The 22,278-nt window shown below is 48.6% G+C and overlaps 2 protein-coding genes across 6 annotated transcripts in view; both read right to left on the minus strand.

Annotated features, from left to right (window-relative positions):
- Positions 1-294: 294 nt before the first annotated feature.
- Positions 295-8,025, minus strand: CHMP6 (charged multivesicular body protein 6). The gene is made up of 8 exons (XM_069799442.1): positions 7,895-8,025; positions 7,310-7,419; positions 6,638-6,725; positions 5,925-6,011; positions 5,741-5,806; positions 5,385-5,465; positions 4,605-4,659; positions 295-3,073 (listed from the first exon to the last, which is right to left on the minus strand). The coding sequence occupies exons 1-8, from the start codon at positions 7,955-7,957 to the stop codon at positions 3,021-3,023; spliced, it is 603 nt and encodes a 200-aa protein (XP_069655543.1). The 5' UTR covers positions 7,958-8,025; the 3' UTR covers positions 295-3,020.
- Positions 8,026-10,300: 2,275 nt separating this feature from the next.
- RPTOR (regulatory associated protein of MTOR complex 1) overlaps positions 10,301-22,278 on the minus strand; it is a 163,458-nt gene continuing 151,480 nt past the window's right edge. For all 5 annotated transcript variants that reach the window (XM_069799447.1, XM_069799444.1, XM_069799443.1 and 2 more), the window contains 6 exons: positions 21,417-21,523; positions 18,145-18,272; positions 17,970-18,056; positions 15,192-15,308; positions 14,467-14,596; positions 10,301-12,915 (listed from right to left, as the gene is read on the minus strand). In XM_069799447.1, coding sequence (XP_069655548.1) covers positions 12,847-12,915; positions 14,467-14,596; positions 15,192-15,308; positions 17,970-18,056; positions 18,145-18,272; positions 21,417-21,523 — 638 coding nt within the window. In that variant the 3' untranslated portion in view covers positions 10,301-12,846. The remainder of the gene's footprint in view (positions 12,916-14,466; positions 14,597-15,191; positions 15,309-17,969; positions 18,057-18,144; positions 18,273-21,416; positions 21,524-22,278) is intronic.

Genomic DNA, 22,278 nt, shown 5'->3' on the forward strand with positions numbered 1-22,278 from the left:
CACAACGTATGGAATGCCGCAACGTATGGGCTCTCTCAAATATCCCTCCAGCTCCTCTGTATTCGGCTCGCAGGCCGTGCCAGGGCTGTCGGGGCACTGCTGCTGTCTGTTACAGACGAGCCTTCCTGGGCCATCCGGGCAAACAGGATTGTTTTTCTATTACACACGGAGCCTGTTCTGAAATTTCCTGCCCACATCTCTCCCAGGAGCAGAGAGTAAGAAGGGGAGGGAGGAGGAAGGCAACTCTTGCTCATCCAAAACATTTACTGTGAAAACACGAGGCTGGAAGATGAATCGGTGAAACCATTAGAAATAGTTTATTGTTACAGCACACCACAGAGGTCACACACCACTCCTGGCTCTTCCTCTCAAGGAGACACAGTACAATCTGTTTGGTGCAGGGATTAGAAGAGGAAGCTGTTGGCAATCTGCTCCAAACTTTCCTGTTAGTTCAGTAAATGGCCTCTTTAATGTATTAACAAATGCAAGGAGCTACATTAACCCTTTCAGCACTAACCTCACTCGCTCTCTGGACCAGCTTCCACCCGAGAAGGCAGACAGCACCGGGCGTTCAGCTCCCCGGCCGGCAGTCCCCGGGACCTGGCACAGCCTCGCCGCAGCTTCCCCTGGGGATGGTTGGCTCATGTCGCTCTCGCTGCCAGGACGTTCACGAGAAAGAAAACTGGAGCATACGGCCTGCGGTGCTCTCTCCCTCCTCGTGCGTGGTGATGCATGCCAACCCTATTTAACAGGGTTTACACCAAGTGCTAGCAGCAAAAGCTGTGCTCCCAGGAAAGGTCCCCTCAAGACCTTCTTGGGAGAGTCCAGCATTCACTCCTATGAATTACAAATTAAATAGGGTAAAATTAAACAAGTCTACACCAGGCTAGCAACGGACTGAAGGAGCCTTGAAGGAAAAACGTTGCACAAAAATGCTACAGACACCACCGTGCTGATGAAGACAAGGCTCTCTCTGGTGGAAAAAGTATGCATTACAAGACAGCCAGGATGGTCACTCAGAGCAGAGCAACAGCCTTGCCTAGAGAAAAAAAAATCACAGGAGCACAGAACAGGATACGGCCCTGTCCCATCTTAGCTCCGGCTCTGAAAGCTGGGAGACGGGTTTGGCTGTTCCAAACACTGGCTGGGATAACCGGCGCATTCAGCATAGGCACAAGGAGCAGTTTAAACCCACTCTGCCGACTTCAGAGAAAGTTATTTGTTTGCTAAAGTTGCACTGCTTAGTAAACACGGGTCCAAGGCTTGTGGGACCCCAGCTTTGTTACGAAACATTAATTAAGAGAAAGAGCGCAGTGGAATTGAAAACAGGGCAACTCCAAGGTGCACGCTGCCTTGAAGGCACATGCATACGGGAGGACGAGGATGCCCCGGCCAGTCTTTGGAATGTAACAAACGGAGATGACATGGAAAGTATGACTCAGAAACAGAGCTGCTGCTGGCCCGCCACCCCATGGAGAGCAGCACGGTCTCTGTGATTACTTATTATTGTCTAGCACCAGATCACATAACCCCAAAGGCAGTCACTAGAAGTCTCCAAGGACCCTCTGGTCCTTCTTCTGCTGTCACAGAAACAGGGACTAAGGGTTGTGGCTTCAAGAATGTAATAAAGAAGATCTGCAGTGTCCTGAAGAGCATCTGCAAGCTGGCAAGTAAGCTTGCTTCCAAGAACAGCTAAATCTGCCTGCCACCTGGCTGGCCAGGCAGCTCTCCAAACACCTCATCATCCGTGCCGACCCGAGCGCCCCGCTACACCACGCTAAGCACCAGACCATCCTCCACAGCACAGGCTCAGAAGGAACTGGTCTCCCCTCTAACTACTTATTGAGCAGTCTTTGGAGTGTCAATTTAAGAAGCTTCATGCCTCATGTCTGGTGCAGATCGAGCCTCATGTTTTCCCCAGCCTGACCTTTCCTGTCTCTAACCCTACAAGGAAATATCAAACACAAACTGACAACTGGAAGCAGAATCGATCTCAGCCCATCTGAACGTTGCAAAGGTGAACTCTGATGATGGTGCAGAGCCAACAAGGGATGACTCCTGGCTCATAACGTAGGCAGAAGACTCCTTGATGTAATTTTAAAAGGCTCATCAGATTTCTGTCACCCCAGGTCTCACTCAGCACCACAGGTTACCAGAGGCAGGCAGACAGAGCGGGATCTGAACGGGAATCGTTACAGACTGCCTCCGACTCACGCCCAGCCAGAGGCCAGCTCTTCACCTCGCACGGAGATCAGGCTTTTCCCCCAGCAAATCAGCACCGCTGCTGCCAAATGCAAAGCCAAGCAATCAGTCTGAACTTTGCTCACATGAAACACCCTCACACGTAAGCTGGTTTCACACAAGGCTGATGGAACCGTTTTCAAATCCGTAGCACGAAGCGTCGCTGCCTGCGGAAGCTCAGGGTTGCTGCCTTCTTCTAAGCTGCCTGCACTCTGCCCGTGCCCCTTCAGGGCCCATAGAGACAGCCAGTGTGATTTGCACGAGGACAAGAGACACTGGCAGCCCTTCCACAAACAGAATCAGAAGAGGCAAAGCAAAGGGACCGAGAGGAGTGAAGACACCAGTGCGGTCTGGAGGGCTCCCGAGGGCAGTGGCTCGTTGTCGCGCAGCCCGATGCTCAGGAACAGCTATTTCAAACACGCGATCGCTCCGAGGGTGGGACTTCCAGGGGACTCAGTCACAGCAAAGGCAGATTTACCACTGAAATCAAACCTAAAGAAAGCATTTGGCTTTGGAAGTTTGAGAGTTGTTGTTTAATCCCGAGACAGCGCAGCTGAGTGAGTTTAGAATTTAAGTTACAAAAAAAGAAAGCACTAGAAAATAATCTTGATACAAGAGCAATAATCAGCTGAGGTTCCCCACCCTGCATGGGGAATCCTGCTCCACAATCCGCCCAGCACAGCTGGGATGCTGCCAAGGCATTGCTTGTTCCCAGCACACGCTGGGATGGCAAACTGTCCTGGATGAAAGTTATGTGGGGGAATCCCCAGACGTGGGAGTTAAGATGCTGCCACCAGTTCTGGTTTTGGCCTGTTCTTGACGGGTGATGCTTCTGTGGAAGAAAAAAGAAACTTGTTACAGAAACAGGGAATGCAAATAATCTCCAGTCATCTCCTGCAGAAGAACTGGGACTCGTAATCCACTTCTCTGTAGAGTAACAGCTTGCACAGCACCTGGAAAGTCACTGGACTAATAAAAGTTTGTTATAAATAATTCCACCTATCAAGTATGCCCCTCTTTTTCACAGCACTTGAAGAATTAAAACAGTTTCAGAATGTACCCAACACAACCTTAGTAAGCCACCAGCCCACAGATCTAGGGCAGCGAGTGATTTCTTGGAGGGCAGTGGGCAGACAAGCTTTTGCCCTCACCCCTTCGATCTGACAACATGAGTCTAAATGAGGCTCAATCAGCTGCACGCAGCAGGGGCAGCTTGTATTTTGTTTGGTCATCCTGCTGCCAATGTGCAGATCAGATGACATCTGATCCATGTTTACTAGTAAACAAGCACTAAAAAGAAACCAGCCCTGTTCCCCACATCCCAGATTTCTCCTGGGCAGACTCCACAGAGAGGAAATGGCCTCTTACAGCTCCTGGTTTCCACCAGCATGGATGTCAAGCTTCTGTGACTGACAGTTCAGTGTTCTGCTGCCCCAGGAGACACACTCTTGACCAGTTTGCTTTCTGGCACCCAGCTGAGTCCAGCTCTACCTCACTGTTTGTCTCCAAGGGCAGGCTCCACCTTCAATTCTTCAGCATGGACAGACACCTGGTAATGTTTTGGGAAGATTCCGTCCTCACCAGGCCAACAGTGCCCATTTGGTCATTCTGCTTCACGAGCTCTCTCCCACTTCCCTCTTCGCACTCAGCTGCACAAATCCCTGCCACTGAGGTTTTGGATCGCTCAGGAGCAAACACGCATGTAGCAACAGTTGTGAGGAGTTTGCACTCTGACAGTCGTGGAACTGTGGGACTCCAGCACTCCTCATCCAGCTGGTTCAAAATTACCACTGTTACCTGAAGCAAGGTCACAAGAGCCACGAGTTGTCACGAGCGTCAGTGAAATCCAGTTTTATGCAGTGTGAATGCCAATATCTGTGGCCACAAAACATTATTCCTGCATAGCAGCATGTTGCGACAACATGCAGGGGACCAGTTTGAGTGTTGTGTGAGAAAGTCTTGCCTGGGTCAAGCAGAGAGCCAAGGAAGGAGTTCCTCATGGAGCTTCACAATGGAACATACACTGGATGTTTCAAGGCAGCTGGTAGTCTCACAGCAGGTACAAAGCATGACTTAAGAACAGCAGATGTAACAAAAAGGAACTCTTCGAGAGGAATGACTAGATGCCAACTGAACAAAGAGACTAGAGCCTTGGGTCCTCTTACAGTAAAGGGTCAGCCGGATTTGTCAGAACCATGTGAGGGAAGCTTGCGTAGCCCAGATCAACAGGGCTTTAAGCCAGGAAGTTTATATTTCTTCACATTTTCTAGGACAATACTTACAATATGAGAGGGTCTCAGACTATTGCATGGAACTGAGAAGTACAAGAAGCCAAAGCTGCAGAGCATATAGAGAAAGCGTACCTGGGATCTTTTCTGGGAGTGGCTCAGAAGGAACTTCTGGAAGCTCCATCTGTTCCTGCAAGAATATTAAAGACAACACGTGACACATACCCCCTATACCAGGCAGCAGTCGCAGACCCCCGCACCACAGGTTTGTGCAAAGACTGTGTGGGAACAGAGTAATAACATAAGAGATTTCACATACAAACTGACATCTGCCTCCAGAACTGCAGGAAGGGTTATGGGCTTCAGTGCTGCCCAGTAAATGAGTACAAGGCTTTTTTTTCATTATTAAATGAGACTTAATAGGACCCTGTATTAGCTATGAGTCTCCCCAAATCAATGCTACTTGCAGAGCCTCTCCACCTCAATCTCCACTGGCTGCACATTTCCTACAGTGGAGCCAAGCTGAGCCAGTGTTTGGAAGAGCCACAGGCACCACAGAGATGGGTGGGGACGATAACACACTCTGAATGCTGTTATCTGAGCATTACCCAGGACTTCCAAGATCTTCATCTGGTGAAGTGGAACAGATACCCAATAAGAACAGAGATCAATCGACTGTAACAGACAGCAAATAAAGTATAACCCTTAAAAGCATCCCATTTTTAAATGGCCTCTGCATGTGGAGCAATTAGCTTGATCTTTGATGATGCAATAATTGGGCATAAACAGGTATAACTGAGATCTCTGGCAGAATAAGATAAACTATCGAGAATGGGAAAAAGATACTTTCTCCCCTATTACAAACAGCTTCCTGAAAATGTAGATTTAAAGTAATTACAAGAACATCAGTCCTACCTGAGTAATAGCGTTTAATTCTTCTAGAATGGCATCTTCATCTTCCTCAGTCAGGCTGCCAGCCAGTATCTCATCTATTTGCTGTGAAAGAGAGGAAAAGACATATTCCAGTCAACACAGAGTAGCAGAAGCAGCTCTATAGCTTGCAGCATGGTACGTGCACATGGGAGAGCAACATAAACATGGGGTGAAGGGGTACTCCGAAAAACTAACAGAGCTAATTTTTCTGCAGGCAACTGAGATTTAATTCCCAATCTGATTACCTCTTAAATAAGGCTGGGAACACAATGCACATCAGAGAAACTCTGTATGGCAGGCGGTCTCTGCTCACAACTACTCACGCACACAGTACGTACCCTCTGGTACTCCACAGCGTCTTGGGTTTCACCTATTATTCTTTCTACTTCTTCTATTGACATAACCTGAAGAAAAGAGCCAAAACCCATGCATGAGTGAGGTCTGCAGGGAGACAGCTACAAAGAGCCAGGACTCTGCCTAGTCCAAGGCAAAAGTGTGCTCAGCTGACTTGGTCACACATACCTGGTGCATTTTGTTCAGACATTCATTGCCTATTTTCAGACCCTCGATGACCTTCATTTCAATCTGGGTGAATTCAATATCCTGGACCTGAAACAGAAAGGAGAAGGGGAAATATCAAAGGCTGTCACGTTCCCCTTTTTAGCCAGATACAGACTGCCAAGATCCCCAGAGAAAGTGCAAGGAGAAATCAGCCAAGAGCCCTTTCTCTAGTGAACAGAGAATTAAATTATACCAGTAGTAAGAAACATGCACACAAAAAGCCTTAGCACAGGCAGCTGCAAAAGCATATCCAACAGCCCTTTAGCTGATGTTCGAGCTGCCAGTCTAAGCTGAGGCCATAGTTTCCACGGCCACACCAGAACAAACACATCCATTTCTGAAATCAAGGTACTGAGACAAGCCCAAGGAAGTTTCTATGGCAGCTGTCCACCCTGTGACTAAAGTTTTACTCATTTACAAAACACGTATTTAATACGTACCCTGCACTACAGACTTAAAACATACTCACCACTTGGTTCTCTAGGGAAGAGTCACTGCATACGTATGATTTCAGAAACGTCTGCCCTTCAGACAGAGGACTAAACCCTCGTTAGGGCTTGACAGTTAAAATGTAATTCCACACAATCAAAAGGAACACCCACCCTAGAAAAAAGACTTCTACCAAGTGCACACAGCGGGCCGCTTGCAGCCTACAGCAACTGATTCTCACTTACCATCCGCTCCAAGTTGCTGATTTGGTTTTCCGTTTTATCTAGAAGTTGCTCTTGGTAACGCTTCTTCTTTAGCAAGAGCATGGCTTTTCTGAAGGAAAACAGGAGGAGGAAAACTCAGCACAGATGAAAGCAAATAAGCCTAAAAGAATCACACCAAAGCTGTATTTGTTTTGTGCTTTTTCCAAGAGAGGAAAAAATCATGTGTAAATTAAATGACAACTCTGAACTGCTCCTGTTAAGAATAAGGAAGAGCAAATTAATTATAAATTTGCTAATCTGGTGCCTGAAAATTTAGGTATATTTGCTGTGGATTACGAGTTCACTGGGCCAGCTGTGCTATAACAATGCAAAACAAAGTCCTTGCACAAAAGGCTTGTGACACACACTCAGAACAAACATAAGAGGTAGCCACTGACACCTTGCAGTAAAGAAAGAGAACCACTTTTTGAAGACCTTTTTTAACAGCAGCCGTGGAACGCAGGCAGTCTCTCTTGGCTGTCAGTACAAAACTTTAAACAAAACTTCCTTTCTGAAAGGAGAACCTGGAACTATCTCCACTACTTTCAGTAACTTTTCCTTTCCAGGAAAACGGCCTTTTATTTTGCACTGAGGCTCCCTGCTCCTGCCAGACCCTCGCACCCCCCGGGTGGAGATGCCACCCCCCCAACTCACTCTTTTTTCCCTTCTTTCAGCAGTTGCCTGGCCAGGGCTCTCTCTCTCTCCAGGTTCAGACTTATCCGCTTCTGATACTGCTTCAGCTTGTCTCGCTGCTGCTTCAGTTGCTAAAGGAGAGGGAAGGAGAGATGGATGGATGGATGGACAGACAGACAGACCGACCCCCCCCCCCAGTCACAAGTCGAGCCCTGATGGTTCCAGCAACACCCCCCCCCGGCCCCTACGACCCCTCCGACCCCCCCGACCCCCCCGCCGGTTCACACAGGCCCGCTCTCTTCCCCGCCGCGTTACCGGCAGCACAAACACCGGGAACACAGCAGCCGCCGCCGCCGTTAGACCCCACACGAGCCCCCCCAAACCCTTCCGTGCGCCCTCCGCACCGCGGGGAGCCGGCTAATCGCCCACCCGCGGGGCCAAGGCCGGGCAGGGCGGCGGCCCCCCCGGGAACAGCGGCTCTGCCGTTCCCTGCGCCGGCGCTGACCGAGCCGGGCCCGGCCTTCCCCGCGGCACCGGCCTAGCACCGGGGCCGGGTGCTCCCCCAGGCCCCCCGCCGGGCCGGGCCGGGCCCGCCGCCGCGCTCACCAGCACCGCCTTGTCCTGCTCGGTAACGCGGCTCCGCCGCTTTCTCCCGAAGAGGTTCCCCATGGCCCCGCCGCCGCCGCCGCCGCCGCTCCTGCCCCGGGCGGCGCGGCCGCCCCGCCCCGATCCCGCCCCTCGACGGCGGCCGCGCAGGGCCCGGCCCGGCAGAAAGCGAAGGCGAACGCGGTGCAGGGGCGGGGAAGCGCCGCCGGGGGGAGCTGTGGGGGCGCGCGGGAAGGGGCGGGGGGGCTGTAAGGAGGGGGGGTATGGGGGGGTGTAAGGGAGGGAGGGGGTATAGGGGGTGGGGGGGATAGGGGAGGGAGGGGACGGGTCGGTGCAGGGGCCGGGGGGCGGTAGGGCAGAGGATGGGGGACCGGGGGCTCTGCGGGAGGTGTGAGGGGGCGGGGGGGGGGGGGTGGTGGTGGTGATGGAGACCCCCGTCCCCACCTGCCGCTGCAGGGACGTGCGCCTGTGTCCCTGCGTCCCCGTGTCCCTGCGACCCCACGTCCCTGTGTTCCCACATCCCTGTGTCCCCGCATCCCCATGTCCCCGTGTCCCTGCATCCCCATGTCCCCACATCCCTGCATCCCCATGTCCCTGTGTTCCCATGTCCCTGTGTCCCTGCATCCCCGTGAACCCATGTCCCCACATCCCTGCATCCCCATGTCCCCATGTCCCCATGTCCCTGCATCTCCATGTCCCTGCATCTCCATATCCCCGTGTTCCCATGTCCCTGTGTCCCTGCATCCCCATGAACTCATGTCCCCATGTCCCCACATCCCTGCATCCCCATGTCCCCACATCCCTGCATCCCCATGTCCCTGCATCCCCATGTCCCCATGTCCCCGTGTCCCTGCATCTCCATGTCCCCGTGTTCCCATGTCCCCGTGTCCCTGCATCCCCATGTCCCCACATTTCCATGTCCCTGCATCCCCATGTCCCTGTGTCCCCATGTCCCTGTGTCCCTGCATCCCCATGTCCCTGTGTCCCCATGTCCCTGCGTCCCCATGTCCCTGCATCCCCATGTTCCTTGTCCCCATGTCCCTGCATCCCCGTGTCCCCACGTCCCTGTGTCCCCATGTCTCCACGTCCCTGCACAGGAGAGGCTCTGGCACTGGCTGCAGTTTTGGGGTCCCTGGGGGCAGTTGGGCACGAGAAGTGAGCGTGGCCCCACCACAAACGGCCTGATGGTGGGGAGAGGGGGCTCAGCAGGGGGCCAGGACAGGCCATGGCAGTGGTCGCGGCTGCCGCTTCAGCTTTATTATGCCCACACCGAGGGGTGCACCGGGTCTTTCTCCCCGAGGGGTGGGAGTCCTGCCGCGCGCTGCTCCTGCATCCAGAGCCATTCCCACTCTCCCTTCCCATCTTGTTCCGCACCTCAACCACAACCCGCTTGCAGGGGTTTGCCCAGAGGAAGAGCCTGCAGGACGGCACTCCCCGACGGGATCAAAGGTCACTTAAACAATTTGGGTCTGTGAGGCAATGTGCCAGAAAATGCCACTTTTTTCCTCTGCCATGGTTTTGCTCTGGACCACCCACCTGCTCGTTTTGTGCCACCCTACATCCCTAATTACAGTTTTGCCTCTGGAGAAGATGATTAGAGACCAGCCCTTGTGTCCACGCTGCTGCTGCAAAGGCAATGCTGTCCCGCAGAGCAGCAGCTGGGTCAAGGTGAAAAACAGTAGAAATAAAACCATGTAGAAGGTGGTTCCCAGTGCCATGGCCCCAGTGATGCTGAGCCCTTGGATGCCGTGTGTCATTTAAGGCCACGAGTGTCCACGCAGATGCCCAGTGCTGCCACGGCCGTCACCCCAAGGGGAGCAGGGACAGGACCCAGATCTCAGTGGCTTTGACAGTTGCCCCAACAGCTCCTCCTGCCCACCCTTCCCTGCTCCTGAAGTCCCTGCCCTCTGGGTCCAGCTGGGAGAGACCCCCGACCCCCCTGTTCTTTCACTGTGGACACTGGAACTGGAACATGCAGCACTGGTGGTGATTCGGTGTCTCAGCTGGGACCCAGCAGCACTGCAGGAGCATCGGTCACCATGCTGGTGGAAGTGACACCCCGGGAAAGGGACGGGATGGTGATACACAGGCCCTCAGGACAAGGACAACACTGACTATTTCAGTTTATTTGCTCGGAGCGAGGCGGCTCTGGGCTGCAGGCAGTGCACAAGTGGGGCTCAGACCCACACATACATTCCTGCAGAGCTGTGAAGTAAAAACATCACATTTCTGCTCAGCCTCAGCAGCAGTGACCTGGCTTGTACAAGTGTCTTTTGCCCAGGATCTCCACATGTAACCAGCCTCTTCTCTGCAGGGAAACACCTAAAATTTAACTTGGTTCCTTCTTGGGCTGTAGCTGTGTCCCCTCCCCACTTCTGCCCCAGGAAATAATCCTCAGACCGGGAAGTGTTTCTGCATTTATTTTTTATTAACCATTTATTTGTTTGTAATTGTTTTACTCTCACATTACAATCGTGTGGTTTTTTTATATTTTTTTATTTTTGTAAAATAAATAGAGATAAGTGAACTTTTAGGTAGGATGCTCTCCAGATCCTTGGTTAAACTTCATGATTGAATCTCTGCATCAGACCTGTGAAAATACAGCCCACACACGCACACGCTTAGATGAAAGCTAAACAGGCCAAGTTAGTTAAAAACCCACCTCCTGGCCGCAGGGGCTGGCTGGCACCGGGGAGCGCTGGCAAGGAACAGCAGCTTCCCACCACGCACCTTTGCATTTTGCCAGGTATTTCTTGTTCCTTTAATGAATACACTGATATAAGTTAAAAATCTATTGTTTTTTAAGCTGTGTATGTTAATCGGTTATGTGTAGATCCCAAACTCTGGCTCCATGCTTGCCGGCCCCTCGCTGGCCCCTGGCACGGGCAGGGTGGAGGAGATGTGTACCGCTGGGACCCAACACCGGAGCGGCACGGGAGCGGGTCAGGAAGAGGCACAGCTCTGTTAGACCATAATTAACTTTTGGTAACTTAAAAGTGGACTTTTAGGTAGTTTTTCTTAAGTTTAAAGCCTTTGATTCATCATCCTTGTGAAGTGGCCCTCGGCCTCCCTGCTACAGGGGGGACAGTGACGGTGCTCAGGGTAAGGACACAGTGCCCAGCCTTCGGCATCTGCTCCACCTCCACGGCTCAAGGACCCTCACCAAAGCCAGCATCCAGACATGCGTATGGCACTTTACATTTAGCTTCCCTGCAGCGAGCGTGCGACAGCCACCGGGCCATCTCCACGACCCCTGCATGGCCCAGCTGCCTCAACACATACAGGAAACAAGATTATCTGGTGTAAAAGGAGCAGTGACAGGTCAGACGCACTATGTAGGTGCCATGGCAGAGGTGAAGCCACCATCCGCACAGGGAGAGAGTGTTTCTCACCCCTTCCCTCGTTAGTATTTCTTTCACTGTCAGCCTCATCGCTGGCAGAGTTTGCTGGGAGCCTGCAGACCCCATGATACCGACTGGAAGAAAAACTGGGGACTTCTGGACTTAGCAGGTCAACCTTTGTTGCTGCAGTGATTTTTGCACAGTGCAAGTTCTGTTCTTGGCCAGCTAAACCACACCTTGGCAGCACTTGAAAGGAACCTGCCCCTTTTGCTTTGCCTACCCCTTCCCCACATCCATCTCCAGACCCATTATGGATTTCAAGGGACAGAAACATTCATTATTCAGACACAGAAGGTGCGGAAGATGGAGCAGGCTTTCCCCTAGATGGCTGGGACAAAGCTGTTTTGCTCAAAGCAGGATGACCTGCCGTTTTTCCCCCTCTTCAGTGATTCTCTTGTGCTCAGACCATGTGTGGTTACACGCCCAGTTCTGCAGGGACAGACAGACAAGCCACAGCCACGTTCACACACAGGTGGGCAGCTGCATACACACAGCAGCAAGTGTGCAAATTCTCCTGACCATCACCTTGCTGAATATTAGCACATCAGAGCAAATGAAAGCCCGTGGCTTGAACCTGGAGCCTCCCTTGCTGGCTGGGCAGAGCTCCCAGGCTATCAAACGTGTTTGTGGAGTTCACTGTGGGCAGGACAGTGACTGCAGAAGTAACAGTGATCGAGATACCCCAGACCTCCCCACCAGCATCATGTGCTTGGGTGGAAAGTGGTTATGTGAGTGACTTGCTCCAGGCTTGTTGGGACATTAGAGACGTTCATTCTCTTTCTTTCCTCTTCTTCTTGTATGTGCAACCTTACGGTATGGTGGCATCCTGCCCTGCTCCTGTCATCTCAAGCCCCTTTCCTCAGGATCCCTGCCTCCCCTTGCCACCAAGCTGCCTTCTGTCTTTGCTTCCACCAGAGAGGATGCAGCAGAAAGGACAAGGTTCGTGCAGAGGAGACACTTTCCTGCTTCCCTTGCCCACACTCAGGCGGTGCAGGAGCACATACACTGTTCTGCAGACGGACAGCTCGGGTCTCGCTGCCCTGTCGGAGGAATTACTGTTTGGCACAGGGTAGGCAGCAGCTGGAGGGGTCCCATGGCCCGGTCGAACGCACAGAGCTGTAGGTGAGTCCTGACTTCAGTCCTTAAAGCAACCTACGCTCCAGCAAAACAAAGAAACAAAGACTAAAACAGAAAGCCCTTTTCAAGGGTATTGCCTCATCCAGTCCTTCCAAGCTCAGGAGCCGTGTTTCTAACGGAGAAGCCAACCACTGGAAACAAAAATAAAATGTTCCTTTTCTGTAGCTTTTACAGGATATAGCTGGGAAAAAAAACAAAACAAAACCAAAAAACCCAAACCAAAAAAGGAGATTGTCTCTTTTCCCCTTGTCAAAATCATCAGTAGCTAAGTCAGGAAAAAAAAATGTTCAAGTTATGGGTTGCAGCAGCAGCCAACACTAAACATTCAAGTCGATAATTTCACTATGTACATTATGGGTGAGACACGGCCCTGCCTGCTGGGACTCCCTTCTCCAGTGCCGCTGCCACGAGCCGTTATCTGATCCGCTTCTCCACTGAGTACACCGAGATGTAGTAGTCATTGCTTCCGACTGCCAGATGAGGCTGTGGAAAGAGCAAATCGGGGATAAACGTACAGGTGTCACACGGTAATGAGAGGCACATCACAGGCAAAATGGTAACGGTCGACATTTTCAGCAGTAACGCCCAGATGCTCGAAAGCTCTTAAGTGCATCTGCCAACGCAGCTCTGACGACATTTCTGCCAGCACCTACATCGTCCCAGCGAGTTATATGCCCATTTCAGCCAGAGGGAAAAATTATGGTGACTATTAGTTGCCAACTGCTAACATAATTTTTCTAAATGACTGCAAATCTGCTAGTTAGGAACAGTTGCCTGGACTGAAAATTAGCATTCCCTCCACCGAGAGGCCCAGGAACAATCCTAGCCGTGGAGACTCAGGCTGGACAGGGCTTTGTTTGTTTGCTTATTTAAAGAGCAAAACATTTCAAATGATTAGTCACTTCTTTCTCCGTTCCCCCAAACTGCAGAACAGCAAAATCACTCTTTAGCTTTTTGCAAAGCGGCTTTTTGAAGCCGAGGAGTCAAGCTTTCCTTTAAACTTGCTATCTTCAGGATGTAAAATGCACATAACCTAGGCAGGGAAGCTGCCTTCCCTCTCCCTGCCCAGCTAATACCAAATCTTCACAGGCTAGCACAGCTCTTCCCTCCTCTCTTCTCAGCCCTTTATCATTCCCACCACTCTTTCCCATTACATATTAAATATTTGTGTTCTGATCTGCGGGTTTCTAAAATAACTGTCTAAATGCCTTCTTTAACCTCCTCCTGTTTTTCCTATCCATTCACGTTGTTTTCTCAGGCTTTCAATCTCCTTCATTTATTCTCGTCTCTGGGTGAGCCGAAGTCCATAATGCAGATGGGCACCTGCCACCTAATTAAGTAGCAACCAGATTCTCTCTCTTACAACTACTGCAGAGCCACCTCAGCTCTGATGTATTCCAAAACTTCCTTTTTACTCTGATTCATTCTAGCCTTTATCAGCTTATGCCTTTAATTTTTGCAGTTCTCTCATTTTTCTGACGTGCAGTTTTTCTACTGCACAGCATTAGGTCTTCCTAAAGCCTTACATAAGGCGATGTAAAAGCAGCCACAGAGACACGAGGGTAAGCCCACCGTCTGCAAGAGAAGAGGCATGGAATAAATAAGCACATAAAATTTTGTGTGCTGGAAGCAAGAGACTTCACCTCTCCAGTCAGCTCCAGGCAAATTCACCTCGGACAACTTCTGTGGCAAGAACTACAGAGCTAGGCCAGGCTGCAGTCTCAAAGTGATAGGAAGAAATGGGAACAGTCTATCAAGTCGACCCACGAATAAAAAGGGCTCAGCCATTGGGAGTCCTGTTCTAGTCTTAGGTGCACATCACAAACTGGCAGCACCAGCAGCGTGGTCATCTGGAACAGCCTGGAGGACAAGCACCAAGGACTTGGGCTGAGAGTCAGGCTCAAAGCATTCTCAGAAAACTAGGTTGGGGCAGCATGTCTCTGTGCTAGAGGAGTGTCTGCGCCTTTCCCTCTTCCAACACAGACATTAACTAAGAAATACAAATTCCAAAATCCAAAGGGAGAGAATACAGACCCAGTGAGGATGGAAAGCCAGGCAGCTGATGGCTCCAACTCTTTGTCCCATAAAACCATCGTAGTATTTGATATTGTTGATCAGCTCCCCGTTTCCGTTGTAGATTGCAGTGAACTGATTCATTGAGCCACTGGAAGGGAATCAAGAGAACATGGTGTCACTGAGAATGCTGTGGTAAGAACAATATTGTTGCCTACAGCCCCCTTTCCAGCTGTGTCGACCTGAGCTGTTCATCAGACTAGTGCGCAATGAGTTCTTGTAAGTGGGGAGACTGACTTTAACTGTACTGCAGCAACCTCAGTGCAGAAAGATTTACAGAAAGGCTGGAACCACAGTTACCTGTTACACTGAGACAAAAAACCACGAAGAGCTGATGCACACACACACACTGAAAGTGGATCCCCCAACAACCCCAGGATACGTGGCTGGTGGAGCCGTTGCTGGTCCCCACTCAGAGCCCAAAAATACACATGCTGACATTGAACAGGGATCTGACGTACGGGTGTAAGACTGTACACCATCATGCCAAGTCACCAGTGCAGAGGTTTCACTAATGCACGCAAGGGATAAAATTCCTGAGCTGCGAAAATGGGAAAGAAGCCGCACTGTTTGTGGCGAGGTTAAAACAAACAACAAAACCAACAAAAACCCATGAACCATGTCTGCAGAGACAAACTGTCCTCTCCATCCACTCCAGGGATGCAAGAGAGGAAACCAGAACTTACCATGCAAAGAGGTTGGCTTGGGGGTGAATGTCAAGGGCCGTCAGCCCTTTGACTATCTGAAGGACCTTCATGGACTCTGGCATCCGGGGGTCAAAGAACCGCACATCTCCATTTACACTGCCAACACATGAGTTTCACAACGTCAGGCTGTACCCAAACCAGATCCTAAAGTCCAGGAAATGGAGCCATATGCCTGTCTGTGAGCTGCCCACCTCGATCAGAAAATTAGGATAGAGAAGACATGCACCCTTGCCTTCTCTGTCAGTACCGCTGAATTCCCACTGATGTGACTTATATTTGGTACCATCCCCAACGCATTAAGTGCTGTGCAAACAGCTCTGCCTCTGCCCTCAGGGGTGATCCATTATTACTTTTATCGCTTACAGCTCATCGCTGAGTGTAAGTGCCTTTACTGTTATGTCATACTCAATACTCCAAGCTGCATGTCAGACCCAAATTCCTTCTCCTTTTCGCAGTAGGAAATTGTATTAGAAAACTCTAACCAGATGGGATCTGCTGGTACCATCCATTATGCCAAATGTCTGGACACAGATGCACAAGTCCTCGCTGTCCAAAGTACTCTGTGGACCAGGTGTAACAAACCCTGCTAACGCTCAGGCGATGCGTAAATCCTGTTAATGACTTTATCAAGGAAGAGAGGGTGGGGAAAGCAATAGTGGCAGTGGCAAGATACTGTGCTTAGTAGATCAAGCACCTTTCAAGCACAAATGATTCCTTTTTGTTAAGTGATCTCTCTGAAATACTTCAGTAGAATCATGTCTGTTAGATGTGAAAAGGGTACATCTTTTCCTACAGCCCTGGAATGAACAACTGAAGATTTTGTTATGGTACTTCTGTTCTTCTGAGACCCTTATAAGAGACTGGTCAACTGGTGTACAGAAAGACAAACATAAAAGTCTTTCATGGAAATTAAATTCAAAATCAACTCATCCAATCTTATTCTGCTGGCAGCAGAAGTAAGGCTTTTGGTATCACAACTTTTAAAGTGTTATTTTTTTGAAGTCACTGGTGGCCATACAACTGTGAATCACCATACAGAGTTATGAACAATGAAAGCATTAAGAAGCATATTGCCTTCAGTTTCTTTACCTCTAGAATATCTAATACTAATCAAAAGGCTGTTATACAGAATTACTTCTATCATTATAGGAAGCTGCAACTCCAGCTGTCACATAATTAAATTCAAGACAAATTAAACTTGAGGTTGATTTAGATCCCGAAGACTAGATGGAAATATTGTTTGAAAGAGATCAAATAGACAGTAAATTCATTTAAAGCTCTGAACCATTATAAGACTTGAAAATGGTTCTGAATATATTGGAAGACCATGCAAGAGCTTTAAAATGGAAGTGAAGTTCTGTGATGAGGGACTACATAGGAGAACACGTCCCACGTGAACAATAACAGGCAACAACAAGTCAACAGCAGCTAAGCTACTAAACTAGAATATTCAGAAGGTGTTTAAGGACCTTTTCTAGCAACGCTGTCAGCCTGATAAAAGGAGACCTGCTGGTTAACGAGAAGCACTGTGGCAGCACTAGCACATAGATCAAAGTGGCTGAACTCAGTACGATGTGGTGAACCAGTGCCGGGCAATGGAGAGCCGCAGGATCCAGCTCCGAGTCACCATTCCTGTTACAAACTCCTGCCTCTGGTCCAGAAAAAAAAGTTTCACTGAGGTTCAGAGAACTGCTCCACAAGCAATACAATGCCTTCAAGTTTTTCAGGAAATAGCTAGACCAAGACCTCGCTACGTCCTAACATTTTTCTTGGATCTTACTGTCAAGTGAAGAAGGGCGTGAACTGGGAGAAACTGAAATCAAGGTGGCTTGTCTCAACAAACCAAGTTCCTCTGGGATAAGACCAGACCTGTCTTTTGAAGTATGACATTTTCTCATACTTATTCAATCCCAAGAGAAAGTACCACGTGCTGAGAAGGGCACTGAGGAGAGGGAAAAAACGAGCCTGCAGACCCAGGCTGGCCAAGCGTACAGGCCTGACCCCTGGGATTGTTGAAGGAGATTAAGGAAAGGAAGATTAAAAACTCTAATATGTGAGCTCAACAAATCTGGCAGCTGTATCACATAATCCCCTTTCTGAAAATCTTAATACATTTTTGCTGGCCCATCCCCCACCTCAGGAATGTTCTGAATCCTGGAAAATTATGTTCTGTTTTCATTTTGTAATCAAGAAAAAGAGCTTCTTTGTGTGCAAACAGTGGCTTTGTAACACTAAATTATATTCTGCTGTTCTTTAATGGCCAAATAAGTATATGCTGCTCTCTCCACAGTATTTACCAGGCAGCAGAAATGGATTTATGTGTAGAAAATTGCTAGACAGCAAAGTAATCCTGCACAGCAATATGCCCAACAGATGCAACATCAACCTTCCTTCTCATGTTCTCTCTCAAATGACCCCACAGAGATGTTGGCAATAAAGAACAACAACCATAAGATATACTATATCTAGCTTAGGTTTCTGGTTCACTCCATTCCTCCCTCACATGCCTCGTGATAGTGATTTCAGCAAAGATGCCTTCTTGTTTACTCTCAAACCACACTAACAGGCTTCCAAGGAAAGCTTCAAATTTCTTTTTGCCTTCTCTCCACCAAGTTTGGAGCAGGAGTTAATTACTGAAGCAAATGTCAAACTAAAGAGCTTTACCCTCTTAGCTCTTGAAATACCAGAGGCAGAATTTAAATGGAAAACCAAACTGTGTTTAAGAGAAAACAGCTCAAACAGTAAAATCTCTTTTACCTGACACTCATGATGTTGCCTTCTGGATGTTTCTGCAAGTATGCTTTCACCACCCAGGCTGTGTGCTCTCGGTAGGTCATGACACGGCTGAGGAACAAGCAAAGAAATGTTTTGAAGGGAAGGAGGAGGAGGAAATGTGAGCACCCCACTGCGCCTGGGAAGGACGGGTAGTTACCATTCACTCAGAGCCATCCTCCTGTCAAACACGCGGATGGAGCCGTCACCCAGCCCCGCCACAATTAATGAACGATGAGAATCACACGAGAGGCTGGTCACACAGCTGTCAGCTCCAGTGGGGATATCCTAAGGAGAAAGCACACAAGAACCAAGCTGAGAACATGATGTGTCTTCAAGTCATTACAGTCAAGGTTCTAAACCAGACGGACCCACTGTCCTCCTCCTCTTCCTCTCCCCATTCTGTAAATCAGTCCAAAACTAAACCAGGGTTTCCACTTGTCACTCAGAACACTATGACACTGCATCAGTGTGAAGTTTTCCTTCAGGCTCTCCGGACACGACCAGAAATGAGGTGGTGACCCTGGGGATGACGGTCACTGCTGCTGCCGTGTTTGAGCCACAAGTCCCACAGTTCGACCCAAAGAGCCAGGCCCAGAGAAGGAATTCCAGAAAAAACAGCTTTTGCAAGTCATTCAGCTTTATAAACCAAAATGAAGGCAAGGTCTATTTTGGGAAGGATGAGTTAACATTATTGTCTACTAAGAATATCTAATTAGTTAAAATAAAAGACCAGAGGAATTATTTCTCCATAAACCATCTTTGTTGTGTACAAGTTGTAAATGCGATTAGAATGGCAGGAGAGACGGTATATATCTGGAGGAGAAGAGTCATATAAGACAAATACACCTGTATAAAGCAAAAAACTCATAATAGCATACATAACACCACGTATAAAACCAAACATACAGTATGCTATAGGTAACACCACCCATGCAAAAAAAGGTACAACAAAACTGCAAGGTATTAGGTACAAAGTTGCAAGGTATTAGCCCTTTTTGTGCATCATATCAACACCCAAAAGAGTTCTAGGAAGTTATTTAAACACCTCTTGTAAAAGCAGGGTTTTTTGGGTTTGTGTTGGGTTTTTTTTGTTTTTTTTTTTTGTCTGTACCAGACAAAAACCATATCTGGGCCCTGGAAACAATAAAACGATTATACCAGAAGGCAGTTCCCTTTACCCAGAATGGCTCCAGTTATCATTAATGAAGTCCATTTCTTTCAGTTTCTTTTTATTTTATTCTTTAAACACTTAGCTCTCTTCCTCCCTTCATCATTAGGATCACCATTACACTTCTGCAGAGCCCTGGTGGTGGTGCAAATGGGCCAAACTAAGCAGACTATGGTTGGACTGTCTGAGCCTGACCTTCCTCTTCTCCACACCTGGCAGCCGCAGGCAGCACGCGGCGGTGAGGCTCTTGGACAACGTCAGAGCAGACACGTAAGCCTCAGACAACACAATGAGCTGCCTGACTACAATACAGCACCAGAGAATCACTGACACAAGATAAAGCGAGCCAGTGCTGTGCCACCTATCAGTCCCCACTTTAGGACATGTGACAAGTAGATCCAGGTTATCTCATTAGATGCCACACACTGTGTGTATTAAAAAAAATGACATGGAAAAGGCTGGAGCTTGCAAGGACAGCTGTGCTGAGAACACGGTGTGCACTCTTACTCTAACGCTGCTACTTTCCCCCTTTTTACTTGCTATAAGCAATGTAATTGTTGGGAATAATATCTACATCTGTTATGAGGAAAAACATTTTCAATTAAACAGGTAAAAAAGCTAAGCAGCACTGACAAAGTAGGATAACAATCATGAGGCACGTTAGAACTGCATTAGCTAATTTCACACTTCAATCCTATTTTTGCTTCTCTGCATATTCACCTTTCCTAGCTGCTATTCACAGCCTCAGCTGAGTGAAGATGCTGCTGGCTAGAGGCACCAACCTTCAGGGCTGTTCTCAGCAGCTCTTCTAACTGCCTAAACCCAGATCCTGTCTTTGAAGCGGGAACAATCAGCAGAAGTGAAAATGAAGTACTTGCTTCTTCAGCTACATCCCAAGTGCTTCCAGAGGTACACTTTTTGTAGTTCAAAGAGTGGGAAGGCACCTTTATTAGCTTGGATTACATAGCTTCGCTGCTCTTTGTGCTGAATTTCACTTTTCCAGTGTTACTGAGTCAGGAAGTTTCAATCACTTGAATTTCAACACAACCAATCTTTGCAATTAAAAAAGAAACAACATGTTTTCAGATACTTTCAGTGCAATCATTAATCATCATAATTTAAAAGATTTTCACCTCCTGAATTTTGCTGTTCCCTAATTTACATAGAAAAAATAATATGTGAAAGTAATTAAGATTAACATAGGCTTAATTATCCTGCATTGCAGGGTCAAAGTGTCGTAATTAATGTTCATCCAAGGGTAATTAATTTCTAGAAGCTTTGAAAACTAGTCTTCCTTTTTTCTCCAGCACAGTGACTCCATTCTCACAGACCAGCTGCTTCTCCTTATAATTTCTGAGAAACTTTCATTTGATTACAAGCGACATGAACGCTTGCTGCGTCTTTTCTCCATTACATTGCACAGAAGGTTACGTACGACTGAAATACTGCTTTCGTGCTGCCTTGTTTCAGAGGCAAGATGTGAACACCCTGGGATGCCCCAGTGCACGGGTCCGCCCAGCTCCCCAGGGAGACGCAGGGATGCTGAGGGAGCTGCCAGCAGGCTCGCAGGCATCTTCATCCTTTGCTACCCTGGGCCAGACAACATGGAGCAAACTTCTGACCTGAGTCAGACTGGCCCGAGCTGGCAACAATTCCACTGGCTGCACGTGAGCAGTGCACGGTTAGGGAATGCTCGTGTTTCTGTCCTGTCGAGCACTGGGGTCCTGACTCAGGAGTGGACTGAGCACGTATGAACGTGCTCTCTGTGTGGACACAGATTCCCTGAAAACAGACCTTTGGCTGGCAGGTACCAGTGCAGCGTTGCTCTGTAAATAGCTCTGTGCGTGTCCCAGAGAAGCAGAGATGGCAGCAGCAAGTCTGAATGCTCTACCACCGACCCAACTCACCACCGAATTTCCTCAAGAATTTTTACACTATTTCAATTATGTGCTAATAGGAAACCTTATCTGTATGCTGGGGCCTGCCTCTGGATTTCACAGCCTCACCCTTCCCACACACTGCTGCACACTGCCCAGAATAACAGCAGCAGCTTCCAGGAAAGACTTGACATGCTCACTAAGTATGTGTGTATTTTTATTTATCTTGTAACATGACTCTGAGGCAGGGAAGCAAGAGCTCCAGAACCTGTCAGGTCTTCACAGATGAGTCTCAGATGCTTTGGCTGTGCACGAGGTAACTCACTGCATGGCATGTTTTCTAGGAGGGGAAAAAGGTGAATGGGATAAACACGCAGATGTTACCTGTACTTTCATTTCCCGATCTGTGTCCCAGATCCGGATTATCCTCACATCTCCCGATGTCATCAGGAGCCCGGTTTCTTGTTCCCAGTCGACTACCATTCCTGCTCCTAAGATAAAACACAGGCAGGACATGCAAATTACTCTCTGCATCAGCACAGGCAGAGCTGCACTAATTAGAACACCAGCTTTCATGACCTCACACTACAGAAACTATCATTAGAAGAAATATAAAATTACATACACGTGCATCCATATGTCCTCCGAATGGGATCAGATCAGCTGGTCCTGGATTTGAGTCCAAAACATGTCTTTGACCCCTTATCTAGCTTAAGTGCTTAGAAAAGCCAAGGTGCAGATGGCCCCTCTGTAGGCAGGTGAATACAGCCTTCCAGGGACCTTGCCAAGCTACTGGGGACTTCCAAGGGAGTACAAATTATCCACTACTTTAAGAAAACACCAGATTAAATGAAGATTGAAGTAGACTAGACTGGTGACATCTCACACAGCAAGACCTGACAGCCTCTGGATTACCATAGAAATATCTGGCTAAAGGGCGATGTTTCTAAACAAGGAATAGCATAGTCATTGCTGCAAGATAACGAATTAAACAACTTGGTAGGAGTAAAAACCAATTTGCTATACAGACAGGTAAGGAGGGGAACATCCTGCAATTACACTAGCTAAAATATGAGAGCTTTTTTTTCTCATCTTTGAGGGCATAAACTGACGGCTAGGTGAAGTTTAGAAAAACGTCTGATCCATGTTGTAAGAGAATTACAAGGGATTTTCTATCCCCAGAACACCTGACATGGGCACCTGCCTACAGACAGGTTAGTAGCCTGCATGAACTCATGAACTTTGC

This window comes from Haliaeetus albicilla, chromosome 12 (assembly GCF_947461875.1).
Source record: "Haliaeetus albicilla chromosome 12, bHalAlb1.1, whole genome shotgun sequence".
Classification (NCBI taxonomy): Eukaryota; Metazoa; Chordata; class Aves; order Accipitriformes; family Accipitridae; genus Haliaeetus; species Haliaeetus albicilla.

What these genes read in the sequence shown, in the direction of transcription:
- CHMP6 (XM_069799442.1), bottom strand. Translation starts at nt 7,957, where the DNA reads ATGGGGAACCTCTTCGGGAGAAAGCGGCGGAGCCGCGTTACCGAGCAG. An exon ending in ACGCTGTGGAGTACCAGAGG is followed by an intron (nt 5,466 to 5,740) that starts GTACGTACTGTG and finishes TCTCTTTCACAG; the next exon opens with CAAATAGATGAGATACTGGC. An exon ending in AATTAAACGCTATTACTCAG is followed by an intron (nt 4,660 to 5,384) that starts GTAGGACTGATG and finishes ATATTCTTGCAG; the next exon opens with GAACAGATGGAGCTTCCAGA.